Here is a 15580-nt window from a genome sequence, read left to right as displayed (position 1 = left end):
ACAGTAATAGCAACATGACATAAGGCATTTTGAATATCAAACAGTCCAGTTAGATTCAACAAGTTACTTAAGGCATTTAAAATAAGAAAATTTTTAAAAGTAGTAAATTATTTTTATTTGCATATCCATTCACAAACAGTCAGTACTTGCTGCGGTGAAACAGTTTTCTTATTAGTGCAGATGCGATAACAGTGATGGTTATCTGTGAAATTTCATCATACAATTTAAATCCCGAGTTTGACCTGAGTCATCAATCCTATAATTATTCAAAAAATACATATTACACCAAAATATTGGGTAAAAGTTACTTTTCCCCCAACACTGTCCTTTATCTTAAGTGAATGCAACACATTCTGGTATTGCCTTGTTTGCAACAGATACATGCAATGCTGCCTTACAATTTACCCAAAATTAGGTATCTTGGGCCTTTTCCCAAATGCCATCCTCAGCCTCTTTCAGTGATGTAACTGCACATAGTCTAAAAGTCTGTAGAGTACCTGTTTTGATTCAGCAAAAGTACACCATGATGGTGAAAAGGAATTGCCCGTGAGCGCCCTTCTGAATCATAAAATGATAAATAGCACACCCTACGGTCTCATAAACATGAAATGTGCCATTTGGGACAGGGCTTTAAAAGGCATAATAAAAATTTTATAATCAGTTTGGAACAGCCTTTGTTTCAGGAGTGCACCTATGATGCATTAAATTACCAGGTACATAGGCAGCTCACTAGGAATTGGAACAGCTTTGTTGCTATTTGTTTTATTGGGTCATCCTTTGGGTTAAATTCTTTGTTAAAAAAAATAAATGCAGGAAGGAACTAATTAATGTGTTACTTTGCAGAGTGACCCAGAGTTTGTACAGTGGAAGAAGGAGCTTACCGAAGCTTTCACAGAGGCCCAGAATCTGCTGCGTCGTGCCCCCAAAGTCATCTGCAAGGGGCGAACCAACATGGTGGAACTGTCCAAACCTCCGCTCATGCACCGCAACAGCAATGGCCTGTGAGCCGCCTCCTCCCCACCACCCTTCTCTGCCACTCCTCCCCACCACTCTTCTCCATCCTTTTCGTCAACACACACATGAGCACGCGCTCACACTCTCATCTCTCCATGTAAGCACTTGTCCAGCACCATTAGGCTTCCCAACATGCACCTAAAGAGACAGTGGGCCACCACATGGAAGGTTCTGCTGGATTTTTACCCTGCTGTTCCTCAATGTTTGTCAATCAGATCTACATGCACACACCTATATACACAGTTTCTTGCAACTTGACATGTTGGGGTTATCTACACAGCAGAATAACATCAAAGAACAATTAGTGATGTTAATGCTGATTTTTGGACATTGTTTTGATAAGAGGCCAGAAGTGCAGGCTGGGATACTACAACATGTCATGCTTTCCTTCTGTGATGCCCAATGTTCTCGCCCTGCAGAGCCTGGGCAAAGTCCTTGCACATGCAGACATACATGTGAAGACTGCAAAGCGAGGTTGCAAGAACCTGAATCAGTGTCCACTTGGAATCTCTTTCCCAAGTGACAGCATGCTAGAGCTGGACAATATCAGTACCTCTTCTGGTGGAAGTTATATCCCTTTCGCCTCTGGGGGTTTCGTCCAGAGCTGAGGGAAACTAGAGCCATGCAGCCTGAGAGATCTAATCAAATGGAAACCATCTCTGAAAAGATGATGACTGGATAGATATCACTCCTGTTGTCTTCTCCATGTCATTTTTGTGGGAACGCCAAGGCCACCTCACTGACTGTGCCATTCGCAAAGCAAATGCTTTGTACCACTCTCTGTCATCATTGTGGGTTCATGGAGTCTCCAGTCTTGCCGTTTCTGCTTGATGGAATCAAAAACAGGCTTCTTTTTGTGGACTATGGTGGAACCCAACCCCTGTTCCGTATATGTTTAAAAAGTCTGGTTTTCGACTTCCTGAATTCTTGCTGTTAGGTTGAAGGAACTGCACTGATGTGGAACGACGAGTGGAAGTACAGTGTAAAAATTAGGGTGCGTCTGTTTATTTTTTCGGTGCTTAGCCCCTGTGCAGTCCAAATTCAGTTGTTTTTTGTGTGACCGCTCATGTGCATTAATTGTGTGTATTGTGCATGCACACAACACAAACTAGGAGTTGTCGCTTTAAAGAGGACAGCCGGATATTGTCACCAGAAAGAATTCCTTTCTTTCACCTTGAATGTATTTTGTTTGCTTTTCGTATTGTTTTTTTGTTTGTTCGGTTAAGAGGTGGAGTTATTACGCTGCTTGACAATGGGATGGACCTGGCGGGATGTTTACGAAGACATGCCCCCTTTAGAATCCCTGAACTCCCATTCACAGAAGTGCAAAAAGTGCCAATGAAAATTAACATTTTGACTTGAGACACCTGAGAATTCTTCATGCCAGGCCCGCTTGACGTCAGGCCACACTTTAGACATCACCTCAATCTCCCTGTGAATGCACCCAAGTACAGTGTTGGAAATCGCAACATGAACGCACACAGTAAAACTGAACTGCTGACCTTCTCGTTTCTCCAATCGCTTGAATGACTTCAGTGAACTTTGAGAAGGAGTCCATTGGATGCCAATGGATGGTGGATGATGCATGATGTCATGGTTGGAGGGACCACTTGGGGGGGAAAGGCGACATTGTTTAGTCTTTAATCCAGCTGTATATAAGATCCTTTCTCTGTGCATCTACAGTATAACCTTCTTGACAATTTTTGCATATATGGAAAATTCTGTCTGCCTGTCTGTGTTTGTCCCTATGTCTCAGCTTAGGGCGGGGGCAGGTGGGTTGGGCTTCACATCTGTCAATCAGCGGGCATGTGCATTCCGCAGACTGAGAGATTTGCGTTTGCACCCCTTTTAGGACCATTGGTGTGAAAGAGAGTAGAGTGAATGGCTTATCTCATAATGAGGTGTGAGGAGGTCATCTGTCTCATGTGTTTCATTATGCCAGTCCTTCTGAAGATGAGATGTGCATCACAGCATCACCATTATCCATTCGCAGGCAGACAGACTGTTATTTAGAGATAGGTGTGAGATTGTGCGTTGGCATCCCCGCTTGAAGGTAGGATGTTCACACACACAGGTGTTTGGGAAAAGGTGGGCTATGGGGATTACAAAAGAAAGACAACTTTAAAACTATGTGTTGCAAGGCTTGATTTGAATATAGTTTAATTTTTTATATTGTTTTGAATGTGAGGCAAAATGCAGATTTCTATAGATTACATATTTTTTGGAGGATGTTATGTGCATTTATTTTGATTTTTTTATTTTTTTTTGAATGAAAAAAAAAAACAAGCATAGCTTAACAGGCTTGAGGTGATTTCAAAGAGTATAATATTTTTTCTTTATGTATATTCAGGTTATTTTTGTTTTCATGCAGTAATTTTCTTTTTTGTGGCTCCTGTCCATGCATTTCGAGTGATAATTGATTTGCATGCGACCCTGGGTTTTGCAAAAGTTGCAGGGTTTAGGGCATCGATTTGTTTTTGTAGCCTTTAAGTGTCGGGGAGGTGCCATCCCGAGGATGTTTTAGTGCCCTTCAAGGGTTTTATTTTGAAACCAAAATAGCTGGTTTGAAATATTATCACTGCACTTTCACTACCACACTTCATGAGCTGATGAAAAAATGTGCCAAATGACTGTAGGAGAATGTCCTGAACCAATGCTGTGCTCGCTAGCTCCATTTCCGTGGAAAAAATTGGTACGTTTTAGCAGGCGGCCAACGTTTGAGTTTGAGAAAGGGTACAAAAATGTGACCAAAATTCAGGTGACGTGGAACAAGTGGGCTGTGGGGCAAACAATCTGACGTTATTGATGATATGCCTCGAAGCTACTGACTGGCGGTGATCGTTACCACGTACAAAGTGACGAACTGCTATATTCTAGCCCATATCTTAAAGAGGGTGGCACCTCCGCAAGTCCTAAATATCCATGATTTATTCAGGGGTTTTATAGTTTATTTTAATGGTAGCTTTTCATTCACTTTGTCAGTGTTTGCTTCATTCAATTGCTTGTGTGTATATTCCGTAGCAGTGAGATTGTCTGGCAAACGCAGGTTTCAAAATGGTTTCAACGTGGAACAGGACGATAAATAGGAAAAAAATGAAAAAGAAACTTAACAAAAATCAAAGTATATATGTGTATATGAAATTACAACAAATGAGTTTAGGTCTATTTAAAAGATTTTACAGTGTAGAAACAAAAAAAATTGACTCGGGAAGGGATTGGGTTCGATGTAAATTCAACTATTTGTGGTGAAGAATCAGCTCCGATCTTGCACATAAAAGTTTAGATATTGTACCTACGAGTTACAGATTATTATTTTTGTTTGTTTAATACTGGATTCTCTTGCTCTCTTTCATATTTATTGTCTGGTCGGGGAGCTTGCCCCTCTGTGCGTGGGTTTACCGAGGGCACGGAGCTGACAAGAATCCGGGGTTTACAGTAAACCGAAACTTTTTCATGTGCCACAAACAAACGCAAATACTACTGTCTGGGGTTATTACCATTAAGGTTAAGATGATGATGATGATTATAATAATTATTGATAATATTATTCAATGAATGATAATGGTTATTAAAATTATTCTCTCTTTTTTTTTTTTTTTCTGAACAGCTAGGAACATGTGTGTTGGACTGCTTATTAAATCAGTTCTGAAATAAAGGCCAATGCCTTTTTCGTGTTGCCTTGTCTGTTGTCTTCATGCTTTGTCTCTTTTTTTCATATAAAGCTGCTTCATTTGGGCAATTTATTCTGTGAAAATGGATCTGTAGGGATATTTCTCAATGACAAAGATCAGATTTAAGATTTACTCTAGGAACTTAAACCTTCATTAGGCAACTTTTAGCCAGGTTAAAGCCATTTTGAGGGACTTAGGCGCCAGTTCTAATCACTGGAGCTCAGTGTGATAGAGCAGTGCATTGTTGTTATTAAATAAACGTTGAGTAAACACTCTTCTCTTGGACATCATTTTGCACTCTGCAGCTATAATGAAAGCTCATATAAATGAAAGGGTTCTTGAGGTTTATTGTCCTCCACATATTGTAATAATTGTCCTCTCTCACCTCTTGTACATGGATATGAATACACTAAGAAGACTGCACTAGATGGTGTTTCTAACTGCACTGATTTAAGATAGTGGCCCATAAGTATTTGGTAATAAGACACATTCAATTTAATTAGGTTACTATTTAAGATATTAAATCTTATTTAATCTTTATAAATCTTTAATCAAAATCTTGTTCTGCCTCTAAAATAAATGTTTGACTTATGTCACCAAGCCCTTTTTTAAGAATCCAATCAGTTCTTGTTGGATTAAATCAAGCCCTGCCCTAGTTTCGTTTGAGTAGCAAATATGTTTTTACAAGTTCATTTTTAGTATGTTTTACTCAGAAATATGTCACATTGCAGAAGTAAAATGGATTACGAATGCGGTTTCAACATTGGCTCAACCAATGGAGTGAGTTTGGGTCAAACGTGTATATATATATATATATATTTGTTTTATAAAAAATGGGGGACAGGAGAGTATTTGAAACTTCTTTGAAAACAGCCAATATTTTTACAATTTTGTTTTGTGATGCAGAAATTGCACACGGCACCTTTAAAGCCAAAGTCTACTTAGATTTTTGACCATCACATGAGGTTAAGGTATATGTGTCTGTAATATGATGTCATTGTTTCTCCATCATTGTTTCATTCAACCCTTTTCAAAACTAAAATATACTTTACCTCAGGAGGTTCCCTCCCTGTGATCTATGACTGTGATTTTGTTACTTTTTTGTGTTCTCACTCTCTCTCTCTGATTCTCTCTGACGCCTCTTGCAGTTCTCCCATTTTGAAGCCCAACTCCCACCCCCTGTATACCACAGCTGAGTCTGTCCATCAATTCGGACCAGCAGCCATTAGCAAGCCTGTGGACAGTTGACTTGTATTCTTTTTCTAGCTGTTGCCAGGACTATTTTGCCATGGTTAATATTAAGGTATAGTTCAGTAGGTTTATTCCATTCTGCATTTCCAAGTGCAGTTGGACGCTCACTTTAAACTATTACACGGCAAAAAATAAATTTCTTAATCAGTAATTTTCTTATTTTTCAGTAGAAATAGCTTAGCATTTTAAAATGGTTTTAAATTTGCATGAGAACTAAGAAGTGCATAATATTTTAAGACTCTTGAGATAATGTATCTTGAATTAATATTATTTTATTCTTACCTTATTTGCAAATAGTTTTGCTTTCTTGTTTTATGTGAAAATCTAACACAAGTGAGATTTATGCTTAAAACATGAAAAACAATGGTGTAAGAAAGATATAGGAATATCTCTGGTTCAATACAAGTTATGTTATCATGTTAACACACATAATGTTTATGTCTTCTGGCCATACAATTGAAACAGTAAGTATTTTAAAGTTAATGGATTGACCGTACTAACTTTTATTGTAAGTTCCTCACTGTAACGCAGATTTGTGCTCTTTTTTTTAGAGTGTGAGTGTGAGTCAAAATATTTTTTATGGCAATCAACATTGTTCCACAACTGCAGTCTATTGAACCTAGAATATTATTTTAATACTTCTACTCAGATACATTTCTTCAGACTCCTCTATTACTTGTGCAATAGTCTTGTCTTGTTTTCTAGTAAAAAGAAAAAAGATTGAACTTTTTATTTACATAAGACTTTTCATATCTTATGCCATTGGCAAATTGGTCATTTTTTTGGTTTTAAGAAAAAACATAATTCAAGATATATCCTCTGAAAAATCGTATTAACTTATGCCGTTTATAACTATACACAAGCAATTTAACACATGAGTCAACAATATTAGCAATACTACATTTCAGAGTAAATAAAAGCAGTACAAAAGAGCAGAATTGTGGAAAGTAAAAACAAATTTAAGAAAAGGATTTTAATTAATTAAAAATCAAATCATCTGTATTGGGTTACATGTCAAACTGGGTCCTCTAATGTTGATCTTGATTTGTGTTGAAATAATTCCCAGAATGTTCCCCTGTTTGCAGCACATTTCCTGTGGCAAAGTGTTTCCCAAACAGGGTATGTCGTCCCACCTCCCCTTGCAGCAGGATATTTATAGCACAGTCTTGTGTTAACTCAGCTGCCGCGTGCGCGCGTGTGTGTGAGAGTGAGTGAGCGCGCGCGTGTGTGTGTGTGAGAGAGTGAGCGCGCGCGCGCGTGCGTGTGTGTGTGAGAGTGAGTGAGCGCGCGCGTGTGTGTGTGTGAGAGAGTGAGTGAGCGCGCCTGTATGGGTGTGTGGGTGTGTGAGTGAGCGCGCCTGAGTGTGTGTGTGTGTGTGTGTGTGTGTGTGTGCGTGTGCGTGTGTGTGTGTGTGTGCGCACGCGCGCGCGCGCATGCACATGGCTGTCTATGCCACTCTATTTCAGGCTAGCTTCAACCCCCTCAGTGAGTGACAGTGAGACTGTGTGCCTTGCGTTTGGCCTCATAGATTTTCGAGAGTTTCACACATACAAAACTGTTATTGGATATATTTTCCCAGTCCATAGACGAAGCCATCACAAGGTATGCCAACTGTTTTATCTTCTTAGCACCCAAAAGTGTATTTCTTTTGTCGATGCCCTAATTTATTTATAGATCTAAGACCCTCGCAGTCATCCAAGTCCTGTATTCCCAGACTAGTCGAATGGCAGGTCTTCAAATGGAAGTTGAGACTGGGTTTGACATTGGCCTGTTTGTCTGGGCCCAGAAGTTTTGTTTCGTTCTGGTTGAAGGCTCTACTTGTAAATTAAAGGCCTTCTGTTGGGATCATCTGGATGTTCTACGACTAAACACAGAGCTGACTCAAGCTGAAATCTGAGAGCAGTGCATCAGGATCATTTTCAGCCTGTGACTAATTTGCTTTGTTGTTTGCCACATAATGTCAGTGTTGGACATCATGTTGGTCTTAGTGAGATGTCCAGGTTTGGCAGAATTTTAAATGTGCATGTAATGTCAATGCATTATCTTAAATGATCCTGCTTCCCAAAATTCATGTATGTGCATTTGCATTCATTTGAATTTATTTGCAGGAAGCAAATGGGAACCCTGCTTTTAACATGCTATATATCCAAATCCATGCTATTACCATTGTGCAGAAAAAGCAACAACATATGATCATGGTACCCTGTTTAGAAAAACATGGTAATACCTCAGTGCCTTGTAAGTGGCAGTTGTTGGTTTGCCACACAGATCGTATTTTATTATCAGAAATAGGTAATAGGCAAGACTTACACCGTGTTATGTTCAATTCACAATGTTAAGAAAATGAGTTATATTTCTAAAATGGAAAACTTCACTGAACATTTACATTGTTTTAGCTGCAGATCTGTACTCTTCTGATTTGCCCTTTTTAAGAACCAACTTCTGGTTTTGTTTTCTCATCTGCTTGTGTTGGTGAAAGTGGTGGTCCATATTTCTTACCAAACAAATGCATTACTAAAGACTTAAGAAGAAGAATCTTTTAGTTTGCTTAATTTGCACATTCAAACTGGATAGGCTCAGCTTTGAAAATAAATGTTGAAACTTACTATATCTGATATGTCTTATGACGAAATGGGTTCGCCATATGTATTTATTACATTCAGTTTCACTGCATTGCACTTGAAGATGTGTGCAATGTTTTTTGTAAACATGGAGTATCATTTTGAGTAAAGCTGATGCATGTCTTTACAAAACCAGGGTGAATCTTATGGAAACAGTCAAGAAATGTCTGGCTCCTCCTCCTTATTTCGGCTCCTCCTGTGATCCGCATACCTGAATTGGCACAGGTTATACGTCGGATGCCCTTCCTGGGGGACCCTCACTCACAATAAAGAGTCTTCAAATCACTTAACCTGCATGTTTTTGGACTTGTGGGGGAACACCCATAGGAAATCCACGGGAACACGGGGAGAACATGCAAACTCCACAGAGAAAGGCCCTGTTGAGCTGGGACTCAAACCTCTTGTTGTAATGCTAAAATAATATTTTATTTCTATATTGTGGGGGAAAGGTGAAGTACGATTGTAATTATGCAAACTCAAAATTTTAATGTTCCTTAACACAAGCTTAATTTTATTTATGCTAAATATAATTTTTTTTTTTTCAGAGGTGAAATATTACTGCTCAAATATTTAAGAATTTTTGTACAATAAAACATTTTAACAGATTTTGTTTTTCAGGGTAAAATTAGGGAAACTGTCAAGGAATGTCTGGTGTGTTTTGTTTTGTTTTTTTGTTTTTTTTTTAGCCCACAATTATATTAATATATATACTTAAGAAATGTCCCTTTATCAGGATTTTGCAAAAATCCAAATAACTTGACAGATCTTTATTGTAAAGGGTTTAAACAATGTTTTCATGCTTGTTCAATGAACCGTAAACAATTAATGAACATGCACCTGTGGAACAGTCGTTAAGACACTAACAGCTTACAGACGGTTGGCAATTAATGTCACAATTATAAAAACATAGGACACTAAAGAGACCTTTCTACTGACTCTGAAAAACACCAAAAGAAAGTCCCTTAGGCATGATGACTGCAGATGTGGCCTCAAATTGCAATGTCCGTACTGTGAGATGCCTAAGACAGCGCTACAGGGTGACGGGAAGGACAGCTGATTGTACTCGCAGTGGCAGACCACATGTAAAAACACCTGCACCGGATCGGTACATCCCAATATCACACCTGCGGGACAGGTACAGGATGGCAACAACTGCATGAGTTACACCAGGAATGCAGAATCACTTCATCAGTGCTCAGACTGTCTGCAATAGGCTGAGAGAGGCTGGACTGAGGGCTTGTAGGCTTGTTGTAAGGCAGGACATTACCAGAAATCACCGGCAACAATGTTGCCTATGGGCTCATACTCCCCTTCGCTGGAGCAGACAGGACTGGCAAAAAGTGCTCTTCACTGACGAGTCACAGTTTGGTCTCATGAGGGGTGATGGTCAGACTCGTGTTTATCGTCGAAGGCATGAGCGTTACACCGAGGCCTGTACTCTGGAGTGGGATCGATTTGGAAGTGGATGGTCCATCATGGTCTGGGGTGGTGTCTAGGGCAGACATCCTCCTCCCTCATGTGGTACCCTTCCTGAAGGCTCATCCTGACACGTCCCTCCAGCGTGACAAAGCCACCAGCCATACTGCTCGTTCTGTGCGTGATTTCTTGCAAGACAGGAATGTCCAAATCTATGGAACTCTCTACCCTCAGAACTTAGAGAAGTTCAGTCTTTTAGTGAATTTAAATCAAATTTTAAAACGTTTTTGTTCTGGGAAGCTTTTAATTGATACTATTGTGTTCAATGAATTGAATACTATCATTTTGTTTCCTGCGTTTTATCATTAGTTGTTTTGAGATGCATGTTACATTACATTTCCTTTACATAGAAAGTGCCTTTAGGGGCCTCTTTAAAGGCACTATATAAAATAAAGTTTATTATTATTATTATTACTTAAGCAGAAATCTAGATTTGTCAGCCCAGGCCATGTTTTTCCAATCGTCTGCTGTCCAGTTTTGGTGAGCCTATGCCCACTGCAGCTTCAGTTTCCTGTTCTAAGCTGACAGTAGTGGTACCCGGAGGGAGCTGTAGCCCATCTGCCTCAATGTTCGACGTGTTGTTTGTTCAGAAATGTTTTTTGCATAGCACTGTTCTTATGCTTGTTTATTTGGGCTACTGTCACCTTCCTGTCATCTTGGACGAGTCTGGCCATTCTCCTCTGACCACTTCCATTTAACAAGACGTTTTCACAAACAGAACTGCCACTCACTGGATGTTTTTTGGTTTTCGCACCATTCTCTTCACACTTTAGAGATTGTTGCATGTGAAATCCCAGGAGATCAGCAGTTACAGAAATACTCAAACCACCCATCTGGCACCAAAAATCATGCCACGGTCCAAATCACTGAGATCACATTCTTTCACCATTCTGATGTTTGATGTGAATATTAACTGAATCTCCTGACCTGTATCTGCATGATTTTCTACACTGCTGCCACACGACTGGCTGATTAGATAATCGCATGAATAAGTAGATGTACAGGTGTACCTAATAAAGTGTGTGTGTGTATACTGCCTATATCTACTGTCATTAGTCTAATGTGGAAAAAAAAAATCTTAGTTGTATTAATGTTTACAATTGCAAGTGTACATCATGGTAGTATTTGTTCTTAATTGAATTTAGCAAATTTATGCTGATGATAAAAAATAATTGGGTCAGTATGATTATCATTACTGTATTTCACTAATGAGAATATGGGGAAATATGTGCTTAATTGTCAATCAAATTTAAATCTTAATTATCCATATAACAGTCATATTTTTCTTAGATTTGTTTCAGGCGAAGCATATGAGGCATACTGTAAAAAATTTTCTCATGAGATTCACCCCAGGACTTTGTGATTCACTCTTTCTCTCCATCTCATATTTGTCTCTTTCTCATCGGCAGGTCCACAGTGTCACTGTTTCCATATTTTGCTCCACTTTGTGTCCTCCCTCACATCACACCTGGCTGAGATCTCCCCCTCTGATCCTTCACCACTCGTCCCATCATGGCGCTCTCCTCACGCTTAAAACTCTGGGAACAGAAGGGAGGTTCAGAACTGCTGCATGTCCAGCCACACCTGGAGCGCAACTCTAACACGACTGGTGCTTTATTTGCAGTTTATTAACCACCACAACTAATAATCACTGTGCTATTGGAGATACTCACATCCTGGAGTCATGTTGCCAGACTTTTGAGTTGAAGCATTAAGTCTATAAGTCTGACCATGAGCCGCCCACTTAGATAGGACAGGCAAGGGTGTGGTTTTGGCTTGAACATTGGGGGTGACTGCATTGTGAATCATTTACATGTTTCTACTGATTGTGGTATAAATATGGGGGGAGGGGGAGGTTGTACCTGCTGGCTTGTTTTGATTATTGGGGGGGCCATCCAAACCTGCTAATAACCATAAATGACCACCTTGGACCAGCTAGAAACCATTGGTTTGTCTAAATCCGCACCCTAGTTCAGGAGTAAGAACACTGCCTAGGAGTTTAGCCATTTCTAAATCATTCCAGTGCACTGGGGTTAGGGATTGGTTTATCTGAAACGGTAGATATCACAGTAATAAACTGGTGTTGAAAACACTCATTCAAAATATTGCACTGAATTTTGACACATGCACTACACAAGTATACTCGATCAGAACTGTATATTGCGTTTAATTTTCTGAGTCATGTCTATGAAATCATCTATATATTCTGATCCGTTTGATCATCTGATACACACATTACTGCTAATGTCTTTGCTGTGCAATTATTTGAATACAGTATATTTTTTTTAATGCCGGACTACTATTGTGGTATCAACGACTTTGGATAAACCCTCGCCCTTAAATGGCACAAAAAATAAAAATAACTGTTGTTGGTCATTTTATATATTGGTCATGGTCTCTTTCTGTCTAAGTGGGCAGTTCTTGGCCAGAATCAGCTGCTATGTGGATCAGACTTCATGGTGAAAGTTAAAAGTATGGCTATGTGAAACTAGGCTACTCTTAGCCTGATGTTCCAGTAACAAGTGCTTTCGTATAATGATAGTGACAACTCTACAAATTTTAGGTTGTGTTGGTAACATAAAATGTCACTGGTTGGACCCCAAATAGGGGTAACCAAGTGTGTTCCTGAGATTATTATTGCTCAATGGGGATTTGTATTTTCTAAAGTTAGGTTCACAAGCCTGTTTGCTAATGTTTGATATCTTGTTCTGTTGTACAGTATATGGGCTTCTGTTTGAATATACATGAATGTCATTATTTACAAGAGGTCTGCCTCTCACTAAATGAGTCAAACCACCAAATAATGAATTAATATTTCATATCAAATTTTTAAGCAGGCTTTAATATGCACAGTGTGACCCATGTAACTGCAAACTGTGTCTCTATAGTGGGCTATTACCTGTTGCGCACTAAGAGGCTGGTACTCTTAGCATTGGTGATGTTATTTAGTAAATTGAGGGTTGGTCATTATACAAGCCCAGATAATGTGCCTTCTCACAAAGGGATTGAAATATAAATCAAATTCTATAAGCATACATGCTTAAGAATTTGGTTCAATAGGCAATTTCAAGCTAGCTGATCAAATGGCTGTTGGACACTAAACTGTCATAAAATGTTGTTGCTGTACTCCCTATATAGTGTTACAGTCCTGCAGCAGTGCCCTCCTGAAGAGCACCTAGACAGCATTAGCCTTATGCCAACAATTAACACTTGACAGTATGTTTAATATCACTACCATAGAAACGTTAAGGACATGAGTGGAAAGTGTTGGGCATATATGGGACACTTATATTACGTCTTTAGAGCTCACCTTTACAAAAGAATTCAGTATAATAAGGCTAACTGTAATAAATCTGTTTTTTTTGTGGAAATGTTGTATTTTCATGCGAAATAGTCTATTAAAGGAGTATGTTATTGTTTTATTATATTATTTATGTCTTGTCATCATTTTATTCTGGCACATGTAGCTATAGATTTCTAAATTACATGGTTTTACATTTGGTTACTATAGTCTTGCAACAAATAACACATTTAATCATTGATAACTGTACTGTATTGAACTACGGTTCATTTTAAATAAGGGTAGTATTTAGCTTGTTAGCATTAGCAAGCTAAATATTGGGTTAAGCAAGCTAGAGTGCCACATGAGAGAAGGGCTTTCTTTTATTTTCCATGTTTTTGGACCTAATACAATGATAATACCACCAAGATACCAACCAAATCTGGCTTTTGGCACTTCTTATTTGGTTGTGGCAGTGTTATTTTAACACCTCTGTGCACCTTTCAGCAATTTGCTGAAGTCTGGTGTGAGTCTGGTCACCCAAAAGAAACGAAGCAAAGACTGAACATTTGGCTTGAGTATGGTCAACCAAAATCAGCTGAGATCTGGGCTGAATCTGGTTTGCCAGACATACTGTCAGCTGATTTGTGGCATGAGTGCATATAGACACAAGAAGACATGCTTTCGGCTTATTTCTGGCTGGCTTAAGTTTGTGTTTACAAAAGAAGAGAATCAGCTGTTCATGTTCAACCTTTCAATGCCCTCAATTGTTCTCCAGCTACATTATGAAATGTATAACAAATATGCCTTTCTACAGTGAGTGGTTCAACAAACCCTAACTTATTTATATTACTCTAATGCATAGACCAGAATTCTGGATGTACAGTGGCCGCTGTGTTTTCCCACAGTTTTTATCCCACAGTAACCAGTTCATGCATGGTTATGTTTTCGCTTTGGACACTACCTTGTTGGTAATCCATGATATTCTATGAAATACCTTGGAGGGGCATGTCAATACCATGTTATATGAATATCATCATACATTATCACAGTATTATACCCAAAAAAAAAAGGATTTTTGCTGCCAAAGTGTTATTTCATGTTTTTGTGCAAGATGAATATAAAGTGGGATACTTGTTAGTGTTTAATGTTTGGTTATGTTGAAATATGTTTTGGGTGTTATCATTATGGTGAAGAGGGAAGTTTCAGCTAACAATGAGGACAGCTAAATGTTGCACATTAAATTGATTGCTCGCTTCATTTCGCAAATGTTGTGTTAACCATAGCATAGTTACTAAACTACACTCTGAAATGCTTCTAACAGCATGTATTTAGCATGCTAACATTCACATTCACTAGTAAGTACCTAAAGAAATTTGATTAACCTTGACAAGTCTTCATTTTGTTGGATTTACCCAGTTCAACTAGGTTCTTTATACACAAAGTGATTGTGTTAGGATTATAGAGTAATTTTACGTTAGGAAAACTTAATTTCAAACGTGTGGAATCACTGTCCAGTGAAAAAGGAATGTTGTTACCTTCAGACCCATTTTAATGCACATTATTGTGTCAGCCGTTTTGACTGATGATGTGTTTGTTTATATGGAATGCATGACTGGAGCTCCTCTGTTCCTATCTAAACAGATCAAGGAGGAGAAGAAGCCACCAGCTGCCGCTGCCGCCGCTGCAGCACCGCCACCACCGCCTCTCTCCGCCGTACCGGGAGGATTCCTCAAACAGCTGGTGAGAGAGACCGAGAAAGAGACGCGTCACAAAGAGCCAGATCTCAAAGAGGAGAAGGCGGTGAGATCTCCTTTAGTCTCTACCTCTGTGGGTTTGATCTTGCTGGAGAAACCAGGTCAAACTAGTTTATGGTGGTCAAGCTGGTTTGTTGCTGGACCAAACTGGTTACCCAGCTCGGACCAACTGGACCAATTTGTGCTACCAGGTCAGTCTTGGCTCCATCAGCTGGACCTCCAGCTGATAATCCATCCAGACCTGCTAATAACCATAAATGACCACTTTGGACCAGCTAAAAACCATTGGTTTGTCTAAATCCGCACCCTAGTTCAGAAGTAAGTACACTGCCTAGGAGTTTAGCCATTTCTAGGGCTGTCCCACTGTCAAAATCATTCCAATGCACTGAAACATTTGCTCCCTAGAAAGTCCCAGAATGCATCGTGAAAAAAACACCTCATTCACTTACCGAAAAATGTTGCATGTTTTCTTCCATCTCTGAAATCGTCAGAAATGGTGGATGAGGATTA

At 39.2% G+C, this 15580-nt stretch overlaps 2 protein-coding genes across 3 annotated transcripts in view; both read left to right on the top strand.

Moving 5' to 3' along the window:
• Positions 1-5168, top strand: part of LOC127636757 (beta-adrenergic receptor kinase 2-like) — a 68783-nt gene extending 63615 nt beyond the window's left edge. Inside the window, exon 21 of the mRNA XM_052117469.1 lies at positions 844-5168. Within this exon, the coding sequence (XP_051973429.1) occupies positions 844-1005 (162 nt within the window). The 3' untranslated portion in view covers positions 1006-5168. The remainder of the gene's footprint in view (positions 1-843) is intronic.
• Positions 5169-7239: 2071 nt separating this feature from the next.
• LOC127636634 (unconventional myosin-XVIIIb-like) overlaps positions 7240-15580 on the top strand; it is a 53015-nt gene continuing 44674 nt past the window's right edge. Inside the window, exons 1-3 of one of the 2 annotated variants that reach the window (XM_052117291.1) lie at positions 7408-7538; positions 11443-11584; positions 14958-15116. In XM_052117291.1, coding sequence (XP_051973251.1) covers positions 11546-11584; positions 14958-15116 — 198 coding nt within the window. In that variant the 5' untranslated portion in view covers positions 7408-7538; positions 11443-11545. Of the gene's footprint in view, positions 7539-11442; positions 11585-14957; positions 15117-15580 lie in introns of both variants that reach the window. The other variant, XM_052117290.1, reaches the window with a different exon arrangement.

The sequence above is a fragment of the Xyrauchen texanus genome, chromosome 44 (genome assembly GCF_025860055.1).
Source record: "Xyrauchen texanus isolate HMW12.3.18 chromosome 44, RBS_HiC_50CHRs, whole genome shotgun sequence".
In the NCBI taxonomy this organism is placed as follows: Eukaryota; Metazoa; Chordata; class Actinopteri; order Cypriniformes; family Catostomidae; genus Xyrauchen; species Xyrauchen texanus.
The sequence above is the reverse complement of the archived record's forward strand: the minus strand, read 5'-3'. Positions and strand labels throughout refer to the sequence as shown.